Source organism: Oncorhynchus kisutch, unplaced genomic scaffold (genome assembly GCF_002021735.2).
Source record: "Oncorhynchus kisutch isolate 150728-3 unplaced genomic scaffold, Okis_V2 Okis03b-Okis08b_hom, whole genome shotgun sequence".
NCBI lineage: Eukaryota > Metazoa > Chordata > Actinopteri > Salmoniformes > Salmonidae > Oncorhynchus > Oncorhynchus kisutch.
This window is the reverse complement of record NW_022261980.1, coordinates 12,453,400-12,473,560: the sequence shown is the minus strand read 5'-3', so window position 1 is coordinate 12,473,560 and position 20,161 is coordinate 12,453,400. Positions and strand designations below refer to the sequence as shown.

Below are 20,161 nucleotides of genomic sequence, written 5' to 3'. Positions count from 1 at the left end.
GTGGTGATCCATAATAAACCCCAGGAAGAGTAGCTGCTGCCTTGACAGGAACTAATGGTGATCCATAATAAACCCCAGGAAGAGTAGCTGCTGCCTTGGCAGGAACTAGTGGTGATCCATAATAAACCCCAGGAAGAGTAGCTGCTGCCTTGGCATGAACTAGTGGTGATCCATAATAAACCCCAGGAAGAGTAGCTGCTGCCTTGGCAACAGCTAATGGGGATCCATAATAAACCCCAGGAAGAGTATCTGCTGCCTTGGCAGGAACTAATGGGGATCCATAATAAACCCCAGGAAGAGTAGCTGCTGCCTTGGCAACAGCTAATGGGGATCCATAATAAACCCCAGGAAGAGTAGCTGCTGCCTTGGCAGGAACTAATGGGGATCCATAATAAACCCCAGGAAGAGTAGCTGCTGCCTTGGCAGGAACTAGTGGGGATCCATAACAAACCCCAGGAAGAGTAGCTGCTGCCTTGGCAGGAACTAATGGGGATCCATAATAAACCCCAGGAAGGGTAGCTGCTGCCTTGGCAGGAACTAATGGGGATCCATAATAAACCCCAGGAAGAGTAGCTGCTTCCTTGGCAGGAACTAATGGGGATCCATAATAAACCCCAGGAAGAGTAGCTGCTGCCTTGGCAGGAACTAATGGGGATCCATAATAAACCCCAGGAAGAGTAGCTGCTGCCTTGGCAGGAACTAATGGGGATCCATAATAAACCCCAGGAAGAGTAGCTGATGCCTTGACAGGAACTAATGGGGATCCATAATAAACCCCAGGAAGAGTAGCTGCTGCCTTGGCAGGAACTAGTGGTGATCCATAATAAACCCCAGGAAGAGTAGCTGCTGCCTTGGCAGGAACTAGTGGTGATCCATAATAAACCCCAGGAAGAGTAGCTGCTGCCTTGGCAACAGCTAATGGGGATCCATAATAAACCCCAGGAAGAGTATCTGCTGCCTTGGCAGGAACTAATGGGGATCCATAATAAACCCCAGGAAGAGTAGCTGCTGCCTTGGCAACAGCTAATGGGGATCCATAATAAACCCCAGGAAGAGTAGCTGCTGCCTTGGCAGGAACTAATGGGGATCCATAATAAACCCCAGGAAGAGTAGCTGCTGCCTTGGCAGGAACTAGTGGGGATCCATAATAAACCCCAGGAAGAGTAGCTGCTGCCTTGGCAGGAACTAATGGGGATCCATAATAAACCCCAGGAAGGGTAGCTGCTGCCTTGGCAGGAACTAATGGGGATCCATAATAAACCCCAGGAAGAGTAGCTGCTGCCTTGGCAGGAACTAATGGGGATCCATAATAAACCCCAGGAAGAGTAGCTGCTGCCTTGGCAGGAACTAATGGGGATCCATAATAAACCCCAGGAAGAGTAGCTGCTGCCTTGGCAGGAACTAATGGGGATCCATAATAAACCCCAGGAAGAGTATCTGCTACCTTGGCAGGAACTAATGGGGATCCATAAAAAATACAAATGCGTAAGTGTGTGTGTGTGTGTGTGTGTCAGCGTGTGTGTGTTCGGTGGGATAACATTCCTTGGAGGTTAACTGCATGTGTGTGTATGTAGGAGGTATAAGCGTTCTTGGGGATTAGGAGGTGTGTATGTGTGTCCAAATGTGTGAGAGTGTGTGTATGTGTGTCCACATTTATGAGAGTGTGTGTATGTGTGTCCACATGTATGAGAGTGTGTGTATGTGTGTCCACATGTATGAGAGTGTGTGTATGTGTGTCCACATTTATGAGAGTGTGTGTATGTGTGTCCACATGTATGAGAGTGTGTGTATGTGTGTCCACATGTATGAGAGTGTGTGGATGCGTGTCCACATGTGTGAGAGTGTGTGTATGTGTGTCCACATTTATGAGAGTGTGTGGATGTGTGTCCACATTTATGAGAGTGTGTGTATGTGTGTCCACATGTATGAGAGTGTGTGTATGTGTGTCCACATGTATGAGAGTGTGTGGATGTGTGTCCACATTTATGAGAGTGTGTGTATGTGTGTCCACATGTATGAGAGTGTGTGGATGCGTGTCCACATGTATGAGAGTGTGTGTATGTGTGTCCACATTTATGAGAGTGTGTGTATGTGTGTCCACATGTATGAGAGTGTGTGTATGTGTGTCCACATGTATGAGAGTGTGTGTATGTGTGTCCACATGTATGAGAGTGTGTGTATGTGTGTCCACATGTATGAGAGTGTGTGGATGCGTGTCCACATGTATGAGAGTGTGTGTATGTGTGTCCACATGTATGAGAGTGTGTGGATGCGTGTCCACATGTATGAGAGTGTGTGTATGTGTGTCCACATGTATGAGAGTGTGTGTATGTGTGTCCACATGTATGAGAGTGTGTGTATGTGTGTCCACATGTATGAGAGTGTGTGTATGTGTGTCCACATGTATGAGAGTGTGTGTATGCGTGTCCACATGTATGAGAGTGTGTGGATGCGTGTCCACATGTATGAGAGTGTGTGGATGCGTGTCCACATGTATGAGAGTGTGTGGATGCGTGTCCACATGTATGAGAGTGTGTGTATGTGTGTCCACATGTATGAGAGTGTGTGGATGCGTGTCCACATGTATGAGAGTGTGTGGATGTGTGTCCACATGTATGAGAGTGTGTGTATGTGTGTCCACATTTATGAGAGTGTGTGTATGTGTGTCCACATGTATGAGAGTGTGTGTATGTGTGTCCACATGTATGAGAGTGTGTGTATGTGTGTCCACATGTATGAGAGTGTGTGTATGTGTGTCCACATGTATGAGAGTGTGTGGATGCGTGTCCACATGTATGAGAGTGTGTGTATGTGTGTCCACATGTATGAGAGTGTGTGGATGTGTGTCCACATGTATGAGAGTGTGTGTATGTGTGTCCACATGTATGAGAGTGTGTGTATGCGTGTCCACATGTATGAGAGTGTGTGGATGCGTGTCCACATGTATGAGAGTGTGTGTATGTGTTTGTTTGTTAAGATAACATTCCTTGGACCTAGTGCGTGCATGTGGACGGGTGTGCATGGTGGAATAACCATTCTCCAAAGTGTGTGTGTGTGTGTGTGTGTGTGTGTTACCTTCTCTCCAGAGGATCCGGTCAGTACGAAGGTGGAGAAGACAGGCAGGGGGTATTTGGTCTGGGCCGGCCAGGCCTCGATGGTGGCCCCCATGGGCAGACAGAACAGAGGCACGGACTCAGGCAGGGGGAAGGACTCATAGTCCTCCTCAGGATACCTGCTAAACAGACCTGGAGGGTGGGAGGGAGGGAGGGAGGGAGTAGGGAGGGAGGGAGGGAGGGAGGGAGGGGAAAGGGAGTAGGGAGAGAGGGAGGGAGCGAGGGAGAGAAGGATGGAGGGAGGGAGGGAGGGAGGGAGGGGGGAGGGAGGGGGGAGGGGAGAGGGAGGGAGGGGAAAGGGAGTAGGGAGGGAGGGAGGGAGGGAGGGAGGGAGGGAGGGAGGGAGGGAGGGAGGGAGGGAGGGAGGGAGGGAGGGAGGGAGGGAGGGAGGGAGGGAGGGAGGGAGGGAGGGAGGGAGGGAGGGAGGGAGGGAGAGGGGGAGGGAGAGAAGGAGAGGGGGAGGGAAGGAATGAAGGAGATCACACCTCAATAAAATGGGGGTTAATGTAGAATGTTTCCATCATAATGAACCACTAAACAGCTATGGGTTAATGTGGAATGTTTCTACTGTTATGAACCACCAAACAGATGTGGGCTGATAGAGGACTATCTCTCATTTAATGTATCATGACATGATCATAATCATCATTACATGCAACACTAGGCAGTTCCTGTAGCACTAAGCAGTCGCTGACAGATAACGAAGTCGCTGTTAATTAGGCCTATGTTCTCATGCACCCTGCCTGGCTCATATCCTCGGGGATATATATCTCTCTCTCTTACCGGCTCATCAGCCAACCAGGGAGAATCTCCGATAAATCAGCCAACCAGGGAGAATCTCTGATACATCAGCCAACCAGGGACAATCTCTGATACATCAGCCAACCAGGGACAATCTCTGATACATCAGCCAACCAGTAAGAATCTCTGATACATCAGCCAACCAGGGAGAATCTCTGATACATCAGCCAACCAGGGAGAATCTCTGATACATCAGCCAATCAGGGACAATCTCTGATACATCAGCCAACCAGGGACAATCTCTGATACATCAGCCAACCAGGGAGAATCTGATACATCAGCCAACCAGTAAGAATCTCTGATACATCAGCCAACCAGGGAGAATCTCTGATACATCAGCCAACCAGGGACAATCTCTGATACATCAGCCAACCAGGGACAATCTCTGATACATCAGCCAACCAGGGAGAATCTCTGATACATCAGCCAACCAGTAAGAATCTCTGATACATCAGCCAACCAGTAAGAATCTCTGATACATCAGCCAACCAGGGAGAATCTCTGATACATCAGCCAACCAGGGAGAATCTCTGATACATCAGCCAACCAGGGACAATCTCTGATACATCAGCCAACCAGGGAGAATCTGATACATCAGCCAACCAGTAAGAATCTCTGATACATCAGCCAACCAGGGAGAATCTCTGATACATCAGCCAACATTTGGCCGCCTTTCGTTCCAGTACTCTGCTGCCTGTGACTGGAACGAATTGCAAAAATCGCTGAAGTTGGAGACATTTATCTCCCTCACCAACTTCAAACATCAGCTATCTGAGCAGCTAACCGATCGCTGCAGCTGTACATAGTCTATTGGTAAATAGCCCACCCTTTTCACCTACCTCATCCCCATACTGTTTTTATTTATTTACTTTTCTGCTCTTCTGCACACCAATATCTCTACCTGTACATGACCATCTGATCTTTTATCACTCCAGTGTTAATCTGCAAAATTGTAATTATTTGCCTACCTCCTCATGCCTTTTGCACACATTGTATATAGACCCCCCCTTTGTTTTCTACTGTGTTATTGACTTGTTAATTGTTTACTCCATGTGTAACTCTTTGTTGTATGCTCACACTGCTATGCTTTATCTTGGCCAGGTCGCAGTTGCAAATGAGAACTTGTTCTCAACTAGCCTACCTGGTTAAATAAAGGTGTTCTCAACTAGCCTACCTGGTTAAATAAAGGTGTTCTCAACTAGCCTACCTGGTTAAATAAAGGTGTTCTCAACTAGCCTACCTGGTTAAATAAAGGTGTTCTCAACTAGCCTACCTGGTTAAATAAAGGTGTTCTCAACTAGCCTACCTGGTTAAATAAAGGTGTTCTCAACTAGCCTACCTGGTTAAATAAAGGTGTTCTCAACTAGCCTACCTGGTTAAATAAAGGTGTTCTCAACTAGCCTACCTGGTTAAATAAAGGTGTTCTCAACTAGCCTACCTGGTTAAATAAAGGTGAAATAAAAAAAATAAAAAAACCAGGGACAATCTCTGATACATCAGCCAACCAGGGACAATCTCTGATACATCAGCCAACCAGGGACAATCTCTGATACATCAGCCAACCAGGGACAATCTCTGATACATCAGCCAACCAGGGACAATCTCTGATACATCAGCCAACCAGGGAGAATCTCTGATACATCAGCCAACCAGTAAGAATCTCTGATACATCAGCCAACCAGTAAGAATCTCTGATACATCAGCCAACCAGGGACAATCTCTGATATACCAGCCAACCAGGGACATTCTCGGATACATCAGACAACCAGGGACAATCTCTGATATACCAGCCAACCAGGGACAATCTGTGATATACCAGCCATTCTCTGATACATCAGCCAACCAGGGACAATCTCTGATATACCAGCCAACCAGGGACAATCGGTGATATACCAGCCAACCAGGGACAATCGGTGATATACCAGCCAACCAGGGACAATCGGTGATATACCAGCCAACCAGGGACAATCTCTGATATACCAGCCAACCAGGGACAATCTGTGATATACCAGCCAACCAGGGACAATCGGTGATATACCAGCCAACCAGGGACAATCTCTGATATACCAGCCAACCAGGGACAATCTGTGATATACCAGCCAACCAGGGACAATCTGTGATATACCAGCCAACCAGGGACAATCTCTGATATACCAGCCAACCAGTGACAATCGGTGATATACCAGCCAACCAGGGACAATCTGTGATATACCAGCCAACCAGGGAGAATCTGTGATATACCAGCCAACCAGGGAGAATCTGTGATATACCAGCCAACCAGGGACAATCTCTGATATACCAGCCAACCAGGGACAATCTGTGATATACCAGCCAACCAGGGACAATCTCTGATATACCAGCCAACCAGGGACAATCTGTGATATACCAGCCAACCAGGGACAATCTGTGATATACCAGCCAACCAGGGACAATCTGTGATATACCAGCCAACCAGGGACAATCTGTGATATACCAGCCAACCAGGGACAATCTGTGATATACCAGCCAACCAGGGACAATCTGTGATATACCAGCCAACCAGGGACAATCTGTGATATACCAGCCAACCAGGGACAATCTGTGATATACCAGCCAACCAGGGACAATCTGTGATATACCAGCCGACCAGGGAGAATCCCTCCTACCCTGCTGTAAACATCCATGACTCATCACTAGAGCATTTGCATTGAACAACCAAGTAACTGTGGGGGGAAAAACAAGCTACAACCGTTTATCGTCACAATGAACAGTGTAGAGAAAAAAAGTGTCCACATTTACTCCAAACCCTGTTATAAACATGAATGACTCACCAGCCAACCAGAGAGAATCCAAACCCTGTTATAAACATGAATGACTCACCAGCCAACCAGAGAGAATCCAAACCCTGTTATAAACATGAATGACTCACCAGCCAACCAGGGAGAACCCAAACCCTGTTATAAACATGAATGACTCATAACCACAGAATTAGCATAAAAATGACAAGTACCACAATGTACCCGCCCCAAAAAGTACCAAAAACCTTTTATCAGTCAAAATGAGCAGCTGGAGACATTTGTCTGTGAATGCTGGCTATAGAAGTCTCATGTCTTTTCTGAGCAGGGGATTGGAGGGAGTCTCCAGTATCATGTATTTTCCTGTATAGGAGAGCAGGGGATTGGAGGGAGTCTCCAGTATCATGTTTTTTCCTGTACAGGAGAGCAGGAGGATTGGAGGGAGTCTCCAGTATCATGTATTTTCCTGTACAGGAGAGCAGGAGGATTGGAGGGAGTCTCCAGTATCATGTATTTTCCTGTATAGGAGAGCAGGAGGATTGGAGGGAGTCTCCAGTATCATGTATTTTCCTGTACAGGAGAGCAGGGGATTGGAGGGAGTCTCCGGTATCATGTATTTTCCTGTATAGGAGAGCAGGAGGATTGGAGGGAGTCTCCAGTATCATGTATTTTCCTGTACAGGAGAGCAGGAGGATTGGAGGGAGTCTCCAGTATCATCTATTTTCCTGTACAGGAGAGCAGGGGATTGGAGGGAGTCTCCAGTATCATGTATTTTCCTGTATAGGAGAGCAGGAGGATTGGAGGGAGTCTCCAGTATCATGTATTTTCCTGTACAGGAGAGCAGGGGATTGGAGGGAGTCTCCAGTATCATGTATTTTCCTGTATAGGAGAGCAGGAGGATTGGAGGGAGTCTCCAGTATCATGTATTTTCCTGTACAGGAGAGCAGGGGATTGGAGGGAGTCTCCAGTATCATGTATTTTCCTGTATAGGAGAGCAGGAGGATTGGAGGGAGTCTCCGGTATCATGTATTTTCCTGTACAGGAGAGCAAGAGGATTGGAGGGAGTCTCCAGAGGAACATCAGGGGTTGCGTCCCAAATGGCCCCCTATTCCCTATGTAGTGCACTACTTTTGACCGAGGCCTATAGGGAATAGGGTGAAAATTGCGACAATGAATCAGTCAAATGGAATGTCAGCCTGTCCATCAATGGGGCTCATTGTGTTTCAGATGAAAAGAAGTGGCCAGAGGGCCTGCTTATCAGTCCCTCTTATTAAATAAAGGTTAAATAAACACATGTTGTTTAAATCAGTGTGAAGCTACCAGACTACAGGGCCTTGGACAGTGACTGGGCTCTATGAGGATAGTACTGTTCCAACTGTGTCTGACCCTACCAAGCTACCAGACGACAGGGCCTCAGACAGACACTGGGCTCTATGAGGATAGTACTGTTCCAACTGTGTCTGACCCTACCAAGCTACCAGACGACAGGGCCTCGGACAGTGACTGGGCTCTATGAGGATAGTACTGTTCCAACTGTGTCTGACCCTACCAAGCTACCAGACTACAGGGCCTCAGACAGTGACTGGGCTCTATGAGGATAGTACTGTTCCAACTGTGTCTGACCCTACCAAGCTACCAGACGACAGGGCCTCAGACAGACACTGGGCTCTATGAGGATAGTACTGTTCCAACTGTGTCTGACCCTACCAAGCTACCAGACGACAGGGCCTCAGACAGACACTGGGCTCTATGAGGATAGTACTGTTCCAACTGTGTCTGACCCTACCAAGCTACCAGACGACAGGGCCTCAGACAGACACTGGGCTCTATGAGGATAGTACTGTTCCAACTGTGTCTGACCCTACCAAGCTACCAGACGACAGGGCCTCAGACAGACACTGGGCTCTATGAGGATAGTACTGTTCCAACTGTGTCTGACCCTACCAAGCTACCAGACTACAGGGCCTCAGACAGACACTGGGCGCTATGAGGATAGTACTGTTCCAACTGTGTCTGACCCTACCAAGCTACCAGACTACAGGGCCTCGGACAGACACTGGGCTCTATGAGGATAGTACTGTTCCAACTGTGTCTGACCCTACCAAGCTACCAGACTACAGGGCCTCGGACAGACACTGGGCTTTATGAGGATAGTACTGTTCCAACTGTGTCTGACCCTACCAAGCTACCAGACTACAGGGCCTCGGACAGACACTGGGCTCTATGAGGATAGTACTGTTCCAACTGTGTCTGACCCTACCAAGCTACCAGACGACAGGGCCTCAGACAGACACTGGGCTCTATGAGGATAGTACTGTTCCAACTGTGTCTGACCCTACCAAGCTACCAGACGACAGGGCCTCGGACAGTGACTGGGCTCTATGAGGATAGTACTGTTCCAACTGTGTCTGACCCTACCAAGCTACCAGACTACAGGGCCTCAGACAGTGACTGGGCTCTATGAGGATAGTACTGTTCCAACTGTGTCTGACCCTACCAAGCTACCAGACGACAGGGCCTCAGACAGACACTGGGCTCTATGAGGATAGTACTGTTCCAACTGTGTCTGACCCTACCAAGCTACCAGACGACAGGGCCTCAGACAGACACTGGGCTCTATGAGGATAGTACTGTTCCAACTGTGTCTGACCCTACCAAGCTACCAGACGACAGGGCCTCGGACAGTGACTGGGCTCTATGAGGATAGTACTGTTCCAACTGTGTCTGACCCTACCAAGCTACCAGACTACAGGGCCTCAGACAGTGACTGGGCTCTATGAGGATAGTACTGTTCCAACTGTGTCTGACCCTACCAAGCTACCAGACTACAGGGCCTCAGACAGTGACTGGGCTCTATGAGGATAGTACTGTTCCAACTGTGTCTGACCCTACCAAGCTACCAGACGACAGGGCCTCAGACAGACACTGGGCTCTATGAGGATAGTACTGTTCCAACTGTGTCTGACCCTACCAAGCTACCAGACGACAGGGCCTCGGACAGTGACTGGGCTCTATGAGGATAGTACTGTTCCAACTGTGTCTGACCCTACCAAGCTACCAGACTACAGGGCCTCAGACAGTGACTGGGCTCTATGAGGATAGTACTGTTCCAACTGTGTCTGACCCTACCAAGCTACCAGACGACAGGGCCTCAGACAGACACTGGGCTCTATGAGGATAGTACTGTTCCAACTGTGTCTGACCCTACCAAGCTACCAGACGACAGGGCCTCAGACAGACACTGGGCTCTATGAGGATAGTACTGTTCCAACTGTGTCTGACCCTACCAAGCTACCAGACGACAGGGCCTCAGACAGACACTGGGCTCTATGAGGATAGTACTGTTCCAACTGTGTCTGACCCTACCAAGCTACCAGACGACAGGGCCTCAGACAGACACTGGGCTCTATGAGGATAGTACTGTTCCAACTGTGTCTGACCCTACCAAGCTACCAGACTACAGGGCCTCAGACAGACACTGGGCGCTATGAGGATAGTACTGTTCCAACTGTGTCTGACCCTACCAAGCTACCAGACTACAGGGCCTCGGACAGACACTGGGCTCTATGAGGATAGTACTGTTCCAACTGTGTCTGACCCTACCAAGCTACCAGACTACAGGGCCTCGGACAGACACTGGGCTTTATGAGGATAGTACTGTTCCAACTGTGTCTGACCCTACCAAGCTACCAGACTACAGGGCCTCGGACAGACACTGGGCTCTATGAGGATAGTACTGTTCCAACTGTGTCTGACCCTACCAAGCTACCAGACTACAGGGCCTCGGACAGACACTGGGCTCTATGAGGATAGTACTGTTCCAACTGTGTCTGACCCTACCAAGCTACCAGACTACAGGGCCTCAGACAGACACTGGGCTCTATGAGGATAGTACTGTTCCAACTGTGTCTGACCCTACCAAGCTACCAGACTACAGGGCCTCAGACAGACACTGGGCTCTATGAGGATAGTACTGTTCCAACTGTGTCTGACCCTACCAAGCTACCAGACGACAGGGCCTCGGACAGTGACTGGGCTCTATGAGGATAGTACTGTTCCAACTGTGTCTGACCCTACCAAGCTACCAGACTACAGGGCCTCAGACAGACACTGGGCTCTATGAGGATAGTACTGTTCCAACTGTGTCTGACCCTACCAAGCTACCAGACTACAGGGCCTCGGACAGACACTGGGCTCTATGAGGATAGTACTGTTCCAACTGTGTCTGACCCTACCAAGCTACCAGACTACAGGGCCTCAGACAGACACTGGGCTCTATGAGGATAGTACTGTTCCAACTGTGTCTGACCCTACCAAGCTACCAGACTACAGGGCCTCAGACAGACACTGGGCTCTATGAGGATAGTACTGTTCCAACTGTGTCTGACCCTACCAAGCTACCAGACGACAGGGCCTCAGACAGTGACTGGGCTCTATGAGGATAGTACTGTTCCAACTGTGTCTGACCCTACCAAGCTACCAGACTACAGGGCCTTAGACAGTGACTGGGCTCTATGAGGATAGTACTGTTCCAAACTGTGTCTGACCCTACCAAGCTACCAGACGACAGGGCCTCAGACAGACACTGGGCTCTATGAGGATAGTACTGTTCCAACTGTGTCTGACCCTACCAAGCTACCAGACGACAGGGCCTCAGACAGTGACTGGGCTCTATGAGGATAGTACTGTTCCAACTGTGTCTGACCCTACCAAGCTACCAGACTACAGGGCCTTAGACAGTGACTGGGGCTCTATGAGGATAGTACTGTTCCAACTGTGTCTGACCCTACCAAGCTACCAGACGACAGGGCCTCAGACAGTGACTGGGCTCTATGAGGATAGTACTGTTCCAACTGTGTCTGACCCTACCAAGCTACCAGACGACAGGGCCTCAGACAGACACTGGGCTCTATGAGGATAGTACTGTTCCAACTGTGTCTGACCCTACCAAGCTACCAGACTACAGGGCCTTAGACAGTGACTGGGCTCTATGAGGATAGTACTGTTCCAACTGTGTCTGACCCTACCAAGCTACCAGACGACAGGGCCTCGGACAGTGACTGGGCTCTATGAGGATAGTACTGTTCCAACTGTGTCTGACCCTACCAAGCTACCAGACGACAGGGCCTCGGACAGTGACTGGGCTCTATGAGGATAGTACTGTTCCAACTGTGTCTGACCCTACCAAGCTACCAGACGACAGGGCCTCGGACAGTGACTGGGCTCTATGAGGATAGTACTGTTCCAACTGTGTCTGACCCTACCAAGCTACCAGACGACAGGGCCTCGGACAGATGACTGGGCTCTATGAGGATAGTACTGTTCCAACTGTGTCTGACCCTACCAAGCTACCAGACGACAGGGCCTCGGACAGTGACTGGGCTCTATGAGGATAGTACTGTTCCAACTGTGTCTGACCCTACCAAGCTACCAGAACGACAGGGGCCTCAGACAGACACTGGGCTCTATGAGGATAGTACTGTTCCAACTGTGTCTGACCCTACCAAGCTACCAGACGACAGGGCCTCAGACAGACACTGGGCTCTATGAGGATAGTACTGTTCCAACTGTGTCTGACCCTACAAGCTACCAGACGACAGGGCCTCGGACAGACACTGGGCTCTATGAGGATAGTACTGTTCCAACTGTGTCTGACCCTACCAAGCTACCAGACGACAGGGGCCTAGACAGTGACTGGGCTCTATGAGGATAGTACTGTTCCAACTGTGTCTGACCCTACCAAGCTACCAGACGACAGGGCCTCAGGACAGACTGGGCTCTATGAGGATAGTACTGTTCCAACTGTGTCTGACCCTACCAAGCTACCAGACGTACAGGGCCTCAGACAGTGACTGGCTCTATGAGGATAGTACTGTTTCCAACTGTGTCTGACCCTACCAAGCTACCAGACTACAGGGCCTTAGACAGTGACTGGGCTCTATGAGGATAGTACTGTTCCAACTGTGTCTGACCCTACCAAGCTACCAGACTACAGGGCCTCAGACAGTGACTGGGCTCTATGAGGATAGTACTGTTCCAACTGTGTCTGACCCTACCAAGCTACCAGACGACAGGGCCTCAGACAGTGACTGGGCTCTATGAGGATAGTACTGTTCCAACTGTGTCTGACCCTACCAAGCTACCAGACGACAGGGCCTCAGACAGACACTGGGCTCTATGAGGATAGTACTGTTCCAACTGTGTCTGACCCTACCAAGCTACCAGACGACAGGGCCTCAGACAGACACTGGGCTCTATGAGGATAGTACTGTTCCAACTGTGTCTGACCCTACCAAGCTACCAGACGACAGGGCCTCAGACAGACACTGGGCTCTATGAGGATAGTACTGTTCCAACTGTGTCTGACCCTACCAAGCTACCAGACGACAGGGCCTCAGACAGACACTGGGCTCTATGAGGATAGTACTGTTCCAACTGTGTCTGACCCTACCAAGCTACCAGACGACAGGGCCTCGGACAGTGACTGGGCTCTATGAGGATAGTACTGTTCCAACTGTGTCTGACCCCTACCAAGCTACCAGACTACAGGGCCTCAGACAGACACTGGGCTCTATGAGGATAGTACTGTTCCAACTGTGTCTGACCCTACCAAGCTACCAGACTACAGGGCCTCAGACAGACACTGGGCTCTATGAGGATAGTACTGTTCCAACTGTGTCTGACCCTACAAGCTACCAGACGACAGGGCCTCGGACAGTGGACACTGGCTCTATGAGGATAGTACTGTTCCACACTGTGTCTGACCCCTACCAAGCTACCAGACGACAGGGCCTTAGACAGACACTGGGCTCTTATGGGATAGTACTGTTCCAACTGTGTCTGACCCTACCAAGCTACCAGACGACAGGGCCTCGGACAGGGACTGGGCTCTATGAGGATAGTACTGTTCCAACTGTGTCTGACCCTACCAAGCTACCAGACGACAGGGCCTCGGACAGACACTGGGCTCTATGAGGATAGTACTGTTCCAACTGTGTCTGATACCTACCAAGCTACCAGACGACAGGGCCTCAGGACAGTGACTGGGCTCTATGAGGATAGTACTGTTCCAACTGTGTCTGACCTACCAAGCTACCAGACTACAGGGCCTCGGACAGTGACTGGGCTCTATGAGGATAGTACTGTTCCAACTGTGTTGACCCTACCAAGCTACCAGACTACAGGGCCTCAGACAGACACTGGGCTCTATGAGGATAGTACTGTTCCAACTGTGTCTGACCCTACCAAGCTACCAGACTACAGGGCCTCAGACAGACACTGGGCTCTATGAGGATAGTACTGTTCCAACTGTGTCTGACCCTACCAAGCTACAGACGACAGGGCCTCAGACAGTGACTGGGCTCTATGAGGATAGTACTGTTCCAACTGTGTCTGACCCCTACCAAGACTACCAGACTACAGGGCCTCAGACAGACACTGGGCTCTATGAGGATAGTACTGTTCAAACTGTGTCTGACCCTACCAAGCTACCAGACGACAGGGCCTCGGACAGACACTGGGCTCTATGAGGATAGTACTGTTCCAACTGTGTCTGACCCTACCAAGCTACCAGACGACAGGGCCTCAGACAGTGACTGGGCTCTATGAGGATAGTACTGTTCCAACTGTGTCTGACCCTACCAAGCTACCAGACTACAGGGCCTTGGACAGTACTGGTGCTCTATGAGGATAGTACTGTTCCAACTGTGTCTGACCCTACCAAGCTACCAGACGACAGGCCTCAGACAGACATGGGCTCTATGAGGATAGTACTGTTTCCAACTGTGTCTGACCCACCAAGCTACCAGACGACAGGGGCCTCAGACAGACACTGGGCTCTATGAGGATAGTACTGTTTCCATACTGTGTCTGACCCTACCAAGCTACCAGACTACAGGGCCTCAGACAGGACACTGGGCTCTATGAGGATAGTACTGTTCCAACTGTGTCTGACCCTACCAAGCTACCAGACGACAGGGCCTCGGACAGAACTGGGCTCTATGAGGATAGTACTGTTCCAACTGTGTCTGACCCTACCAAGCTACCAGACGACAGGGGCCTCAGACAGACACGGGGCTCTATGAGGATAGTACTGTTCCAACTGTGTCTGACCCTACCAGCTACCAGACGACAGGGGCCTCGGACAGTGACTGGGCTCTATGAGGATAGTACTGTTCCAACTGTGTCTGACCCTACCAACTACCAGACTACAGGGCCTCAGACAGACACTGGGCTCTATGAGGATAGTACTGTTCCAACTGTGTCTGACCCTACCAAGCTACCAAGACTACAGGGCCTCGGACAGTGACTGGGCTCTATGAGGATAGTACTGTTCCAACTGTGTCTGACCCTACCAAGCTACCAGACGACAGGGCCTCAGACAGACACTGGGCTCTATGAGGATAGTACTGTTTCCAACTGTGTCTGACCCTACCGAGAGACAACAGCACATCACGTATACAGCAGCCCACGTAATGCTAATGGCCATGAAACAGGTAGTTACAGTTCTTGGTTGTGGCCATGTGTATATGATATACCATGACAAATGTTATATATATTATATTTTTTAAACCTTTTTTACCTTTATTTAACGAGGCAAGTCAGTTAAGAACAAATTCTTATTTTCAATGACGGCCTAGGAACAGTGGGTTAACTGCCTGTTCAGGGGCAGAACGACAGATTTGTACCTTGTCAGCTCGGGGGTTTGAACTCGCAACCTTCCGGTTACTAGTCCAACGCTCTAACCACTAGGCTACGCTGCCGATATACCATGACAAATGTCTGTTTGGTGGTGTACAGGAGATACATATCTAAGGGTCAGGGGGGTTTCTACAGATACATGTTGTTTCTCCTCTTCCGGGGACGTTCACTCACCTCACATATCTAAGGGTCAGGGGGGTTTCTACAGATACATGTAGTTTCTCCTCTTCCGGGGACGTTCACTCACCTGCCTTGTAGGCTATGGTGTTGGGTTTGGCCACAGACTTCTTGTAACACAGATAGACAGAGGAACCCCACTGAAACAGAGACGACACGTGTTTGTTTGGTTTGGAATCACACCACACTCTTCTTTCCAAACACACACGCGGCCGGGAATTCAGTGGAGTAAGGTGTTGACAATAGCAGTCAACGGTGGACCCTGAATTATGACAGGGGAGGGGACAGTGGAGGGGTCAGGGGAGGGGACAGTGGAGAGGGGACAGTGGAGAGTCAAGGGAGGTGACAGTGGAGGGGACAGTGGAGAGGTTCAGGGGAGGGGACAGTGGAGGGGTCAGGGGAGGGGACAGTGGAGAGGTCAGGGGAGGGGACAGTGGATAGGTCAGGGGGAGGGGACAGTGGAGAGGTCAGGGGAGGGACAGTGGAGGGGTCAGGGGAGGGGACAGTGGAGAGGTCAGGGGAGGGGACAGTGGAGAGGGGACAGTGGAGAGGTCAAGGGAGGTGACAGTGGAGAGGTCAGGGGAGGGGACAGTGGAGAGGGTACAGTGGAGAGGTCAAGGGAGGTGACAGTGGAGAGGTCAGGGGAGGGGACAGTGGAGAGGTCAGGGGAGGGGACAGTGGAGGGGTCAGGGGAGAAGACAGTGGAGAGGTCAGGGGAGGGGACAGTGGAGAGGGGACAGTGGAAAGGTCAGGGGAGGGGACAGTGGAGAGGTCAGGGGAGGTGACAGTGGAGGGGTCAGGGGAGGGGACAGTGGTCAGTGGAGAGGTCAGGGAGGGGACAGTGGAGGGGTCAGGGGAGGGGACGTTGGAGGGGTCAGGGGAGGGGACAGTGGAGGGGTCAGGGGAGGGGACAGTGGAGGGGTCAGGGGAGGAAACAGTGGAGGGGTCAGGGGAGGGACAGTGGAGAGGGGACAGTGGAGGGGTCAGGGGAGGGGGCAGTGGAGAAGGCAGGAACATGGAGAGGTCAAGGGAGGTGACAGTGGAGAGGTCAGGGTAGGGGACAGTGGAGGGGTCAGGGGAGAAGACAGTGGAGAGGTCAGGGGAGGGGACAGTGGAGGTTCAGGGGAGAAGACAGTGGAGGGGTCAGGGGAGGGGACAGTTGAGAGGTCAGGGGAGGTGACAGTGGAGAGGTCAGGGGAGGGGACAGTGTAGGGGTCAGGAGAGGGGACAGTGGAGAGGTCAGGGGAGGGGACAGTGGAGGGGTCAGGGGAGAAGACAGTGGAGAGGTCAGGGGAGGGGACAGTGGAGAGGTCAGGGGAGGGGACAGTGGAGAGGTCAGGGGAGAGTGTTTTACAGTAGGGGGTTTGGTAGAAGAGCGTTTTACAGGAAGGGGTTTGGTAGAAGAGCATTTTACAGTAGGGGTTTGGTAGAAGAGCGTTTGGTAGATCCATGTTATCTCTACCTCTCTCTCTCTCTGTTAACACATAGCATCCATGTTATCTCTACCTCTCTCTCTGTTAACACATAGCATCCATGTTATCTCTAACTCTCTCTGTGTTAACATATAGCATCCATGTTATCTCTACCCTCTCTCTGTTAACATATAGCATCCATGTTATCTCTACCTCTCTCTCTGTTAAATATAGCATCCATGTTATCTCTACCTCTCTCTGTTAACACATAGCATCCATGTTATCTCTACCTCTCTCTCTCTCTGTTAATACATAGCATCCATGTTATCCCTCCCTCTCTCTCTGTTAATACATAGCATCCATGTTATCTCTACCTCTCTCTCTGTTAATACATAGCATCCATGTTATCTCTACCTCTCTCTCTGTTAATACATAGCATCCATGTTATCTCTACCTCTCTCTCTGTTAACACATAGCATCCATGTTATCTCTACCTCTCTCTCTTGTTAACAAATCATCCATGTTATCTCTACCTCTTTCTCTCTCTGTTAACACATAGCATCCATGTTATCTCTACCTCTCTCTGTTAACACATAGCATCCATGTTATCTCTACCTCTCTCTGTTAACACATAGCATCCATGTTTTCTCTACCTCTCTCTCTCTGTTAACATATAGCATCCATGTTATCTCTACCTCTCTCTCTCTGTTAACACATAGCATCCATGTTATCTCTACCTCTCTCTGTTAACACATAGCATCCATGTTATCTCTACCTCTCTCTCTGTAAACACATATCATCCATGTTATCTCTACCTCTCTCTCTGTTAACACATATCATCCATGTTATCTCTACCTCTCTCTCTGTTAACACATAGCATCCATGTTATCTCTACCTCTCTCTCTGTTAACATATAGCATCCATGTTATCTCTACCTCTCTCTGTGTTAACACATAGCATCCATGTTATCTCTACCTCTCTCTCTCTCTGTTAACATATAGCATCCATGTTATCTCTACCTCTCTCTCTCTGTTAACACATAGCATCCATGTTATCTCTACCTCTCTCTGTTAACACATAGCATCCATGTTATCTCTACCTCTCTCTGTTAACACATAGCATCCATGTTATCTCTACCTCTCTCTGTTAAACACATAGCATCCATGTTATCTCTACCTCTCTCTCTCTGTAAAACATATAGCATCCATGTTATCTCTACCTCTCTCTCTCTGTTAACACATAGCATCCATGTTATCTCTACCTCTCTCTGTTAACACATAGCATCCATATCTCTACCTCTCTCTCTGTTAACACATAGCATCCATGTTATCTCTACCTCTCTTCTCTGTTAACACATAGCATCCATGTTATCTCTACCTCTCTCTGTTAACACATAGCATCCATGTTATCTCTACCTCTCTCTCTGTTAACACATAGCATCCATGTTATCTCTACTCTCTGTTAACACATAGCATCCATGTTATCTCTACCTCTCTCTCTGTGTTAACACATAGCATCCATGTTATCTCTACCTCTCTCTCTGTAACATATAGCATCCATGTTATCTCTACCTCTCTCTCTGTAACACATAGCATCCATGTTATCTCTACCTCTCTCTCTGTTAACACATAGCATCCATGTTATCTCTACCTCTCTCTGTTAATACATAGCATCCATGTTATCTCTACCTCTCTCTCTGTTAACACATAGCATCCATGTTATCTCTACCTCTCTCTGTAATAACATAGCATCCATGTTATCTCTACCTCTCTCTGTTAATACATAGCATCCATGTTATCTCTACCTATCTCTCTGTTAACACATAGCATCCATGTTATCTCTACCTCTCTCTGTTAATACATAGCATCCATGTTATCTCTACCTCTCTCTGTTAATACATAGCATCCATGTTATCTCTACCTCTCTCTCTGTTAACACATAGCATCCATGTTATCTCTACCTCTGTCTGTTAACACATAGCATCCATGTTATCTCTACCTCTCTCTCTGTTAATACATAGCATCCATGTTATCTCTACCTCTCTCTCTCTCTGTTAATACATAGCATCCACATGTTATCTCTACCTCTCTCTCTGTGTTAACACATAGCATCCATGTTCTCTCTACCTCTCTCTCTGTTAACACATAGCATCCATGTTATCTCTACCTCTCTCTCTGTTAACACATAGCATCCATGTTCTCTCTACTCTCTCTCTGTTAACACATAGCATCCATTCATGTTATCTCTACCTCTCTCTCTGTTAACACATAGCATCCATGTTATCTCTACCTCTCTCTCTCTGCTAACACATAGCATCCATGTTATCTCTACCCTCTCTCTCTCTGTAACACATAGCATCCTCCCTCCCTCCTCCCTCCTCCCTCCCTCCCTCCTCCCCCCTCCCTCCCTCCCTCCTCCCTCCCTCCCTCCTCCCCCTCCCTCCCTCCCCTCCCCCTCCCTCCCTCCTCCCTCCTCCCTCCCTCCTTCCCTCATCTCACCATACTGCTGTTGAGGTTCTTGTCCACCTTGCAGAAGGTGTGTGGTGGCGTCTCTCCCTTGCCGGGGATGATGACACATATGTCTGTGACGGCCAGGGCGGCGTAGGTCTGGCTCTCCGTGGCGCGGCGATACGTCACGTAGATCCTCTGGGAGGAGGTGGAGCTTATGTTGGCAGGGCGTCCGGAGGGCGTGGTCTGGATGATGTGGCAACCTTGCTTCAACCGCTCCTTCCACTCATACAGAACACTGGGAGGAGGAGAGGAATCTGTCATTTAGCTACGACCCTAACCATGACCTCTAACCCTGACCTCTGACCCTGCTTCAACCGCTCCTTCCACTCATACAGAACACTGGGAGGAGGAGAGGAATCTGTCATTTAGCTACGACCTAACCATGACCTCTAACCCTGACCTCTGACCTGCTTCAACCGCTCCTTCCACTCATACAGAACACTGGGAGGAGGAGAGGAATCTGTCATTTAGCTACGACCCTAACCATGACCTCTAACCCTGACCTCTGACCCTGCTTCAACCGCTCCTTCCACTCATACAGAACACTGGGAGGAGGAGAGGAATCTGTCATTTAGCTACGACACTAACCGTGACCTCTAACCCTGACCTCTGACCGTGCTTCAACCGCTCTTCCACTCATACAGAACACTGGGAGGAGGAGAGGAATCTGTCAT

At 49.6% G+C, this 20,161-nt stretch overlaps 1 protein-coding gene across 1 annotated transcript in view; it reads right to left on the bottom strand.

Moving 5' to 3' along the window:
* The window catches only part of LOC109886212 (C-myc promoter-binding protein), a 162,968-nt gene that overhangs the window by 89,942 nt on the left and 52,865 nt on the right, over window positions 1–20,161 (bottom strand). The window contains 3 exon segments of the mRNA XM_031812600.1: window positions 3,076–3,245; window positions 15,636–15,705; window positions 19,476–19,722. Of these exon segments, the coding sequence (XP_031668460.1) occupies window positions 3,076–3,245; window positions 15,636–15,705; window positions 19,476–19,722 (487 nt within the window).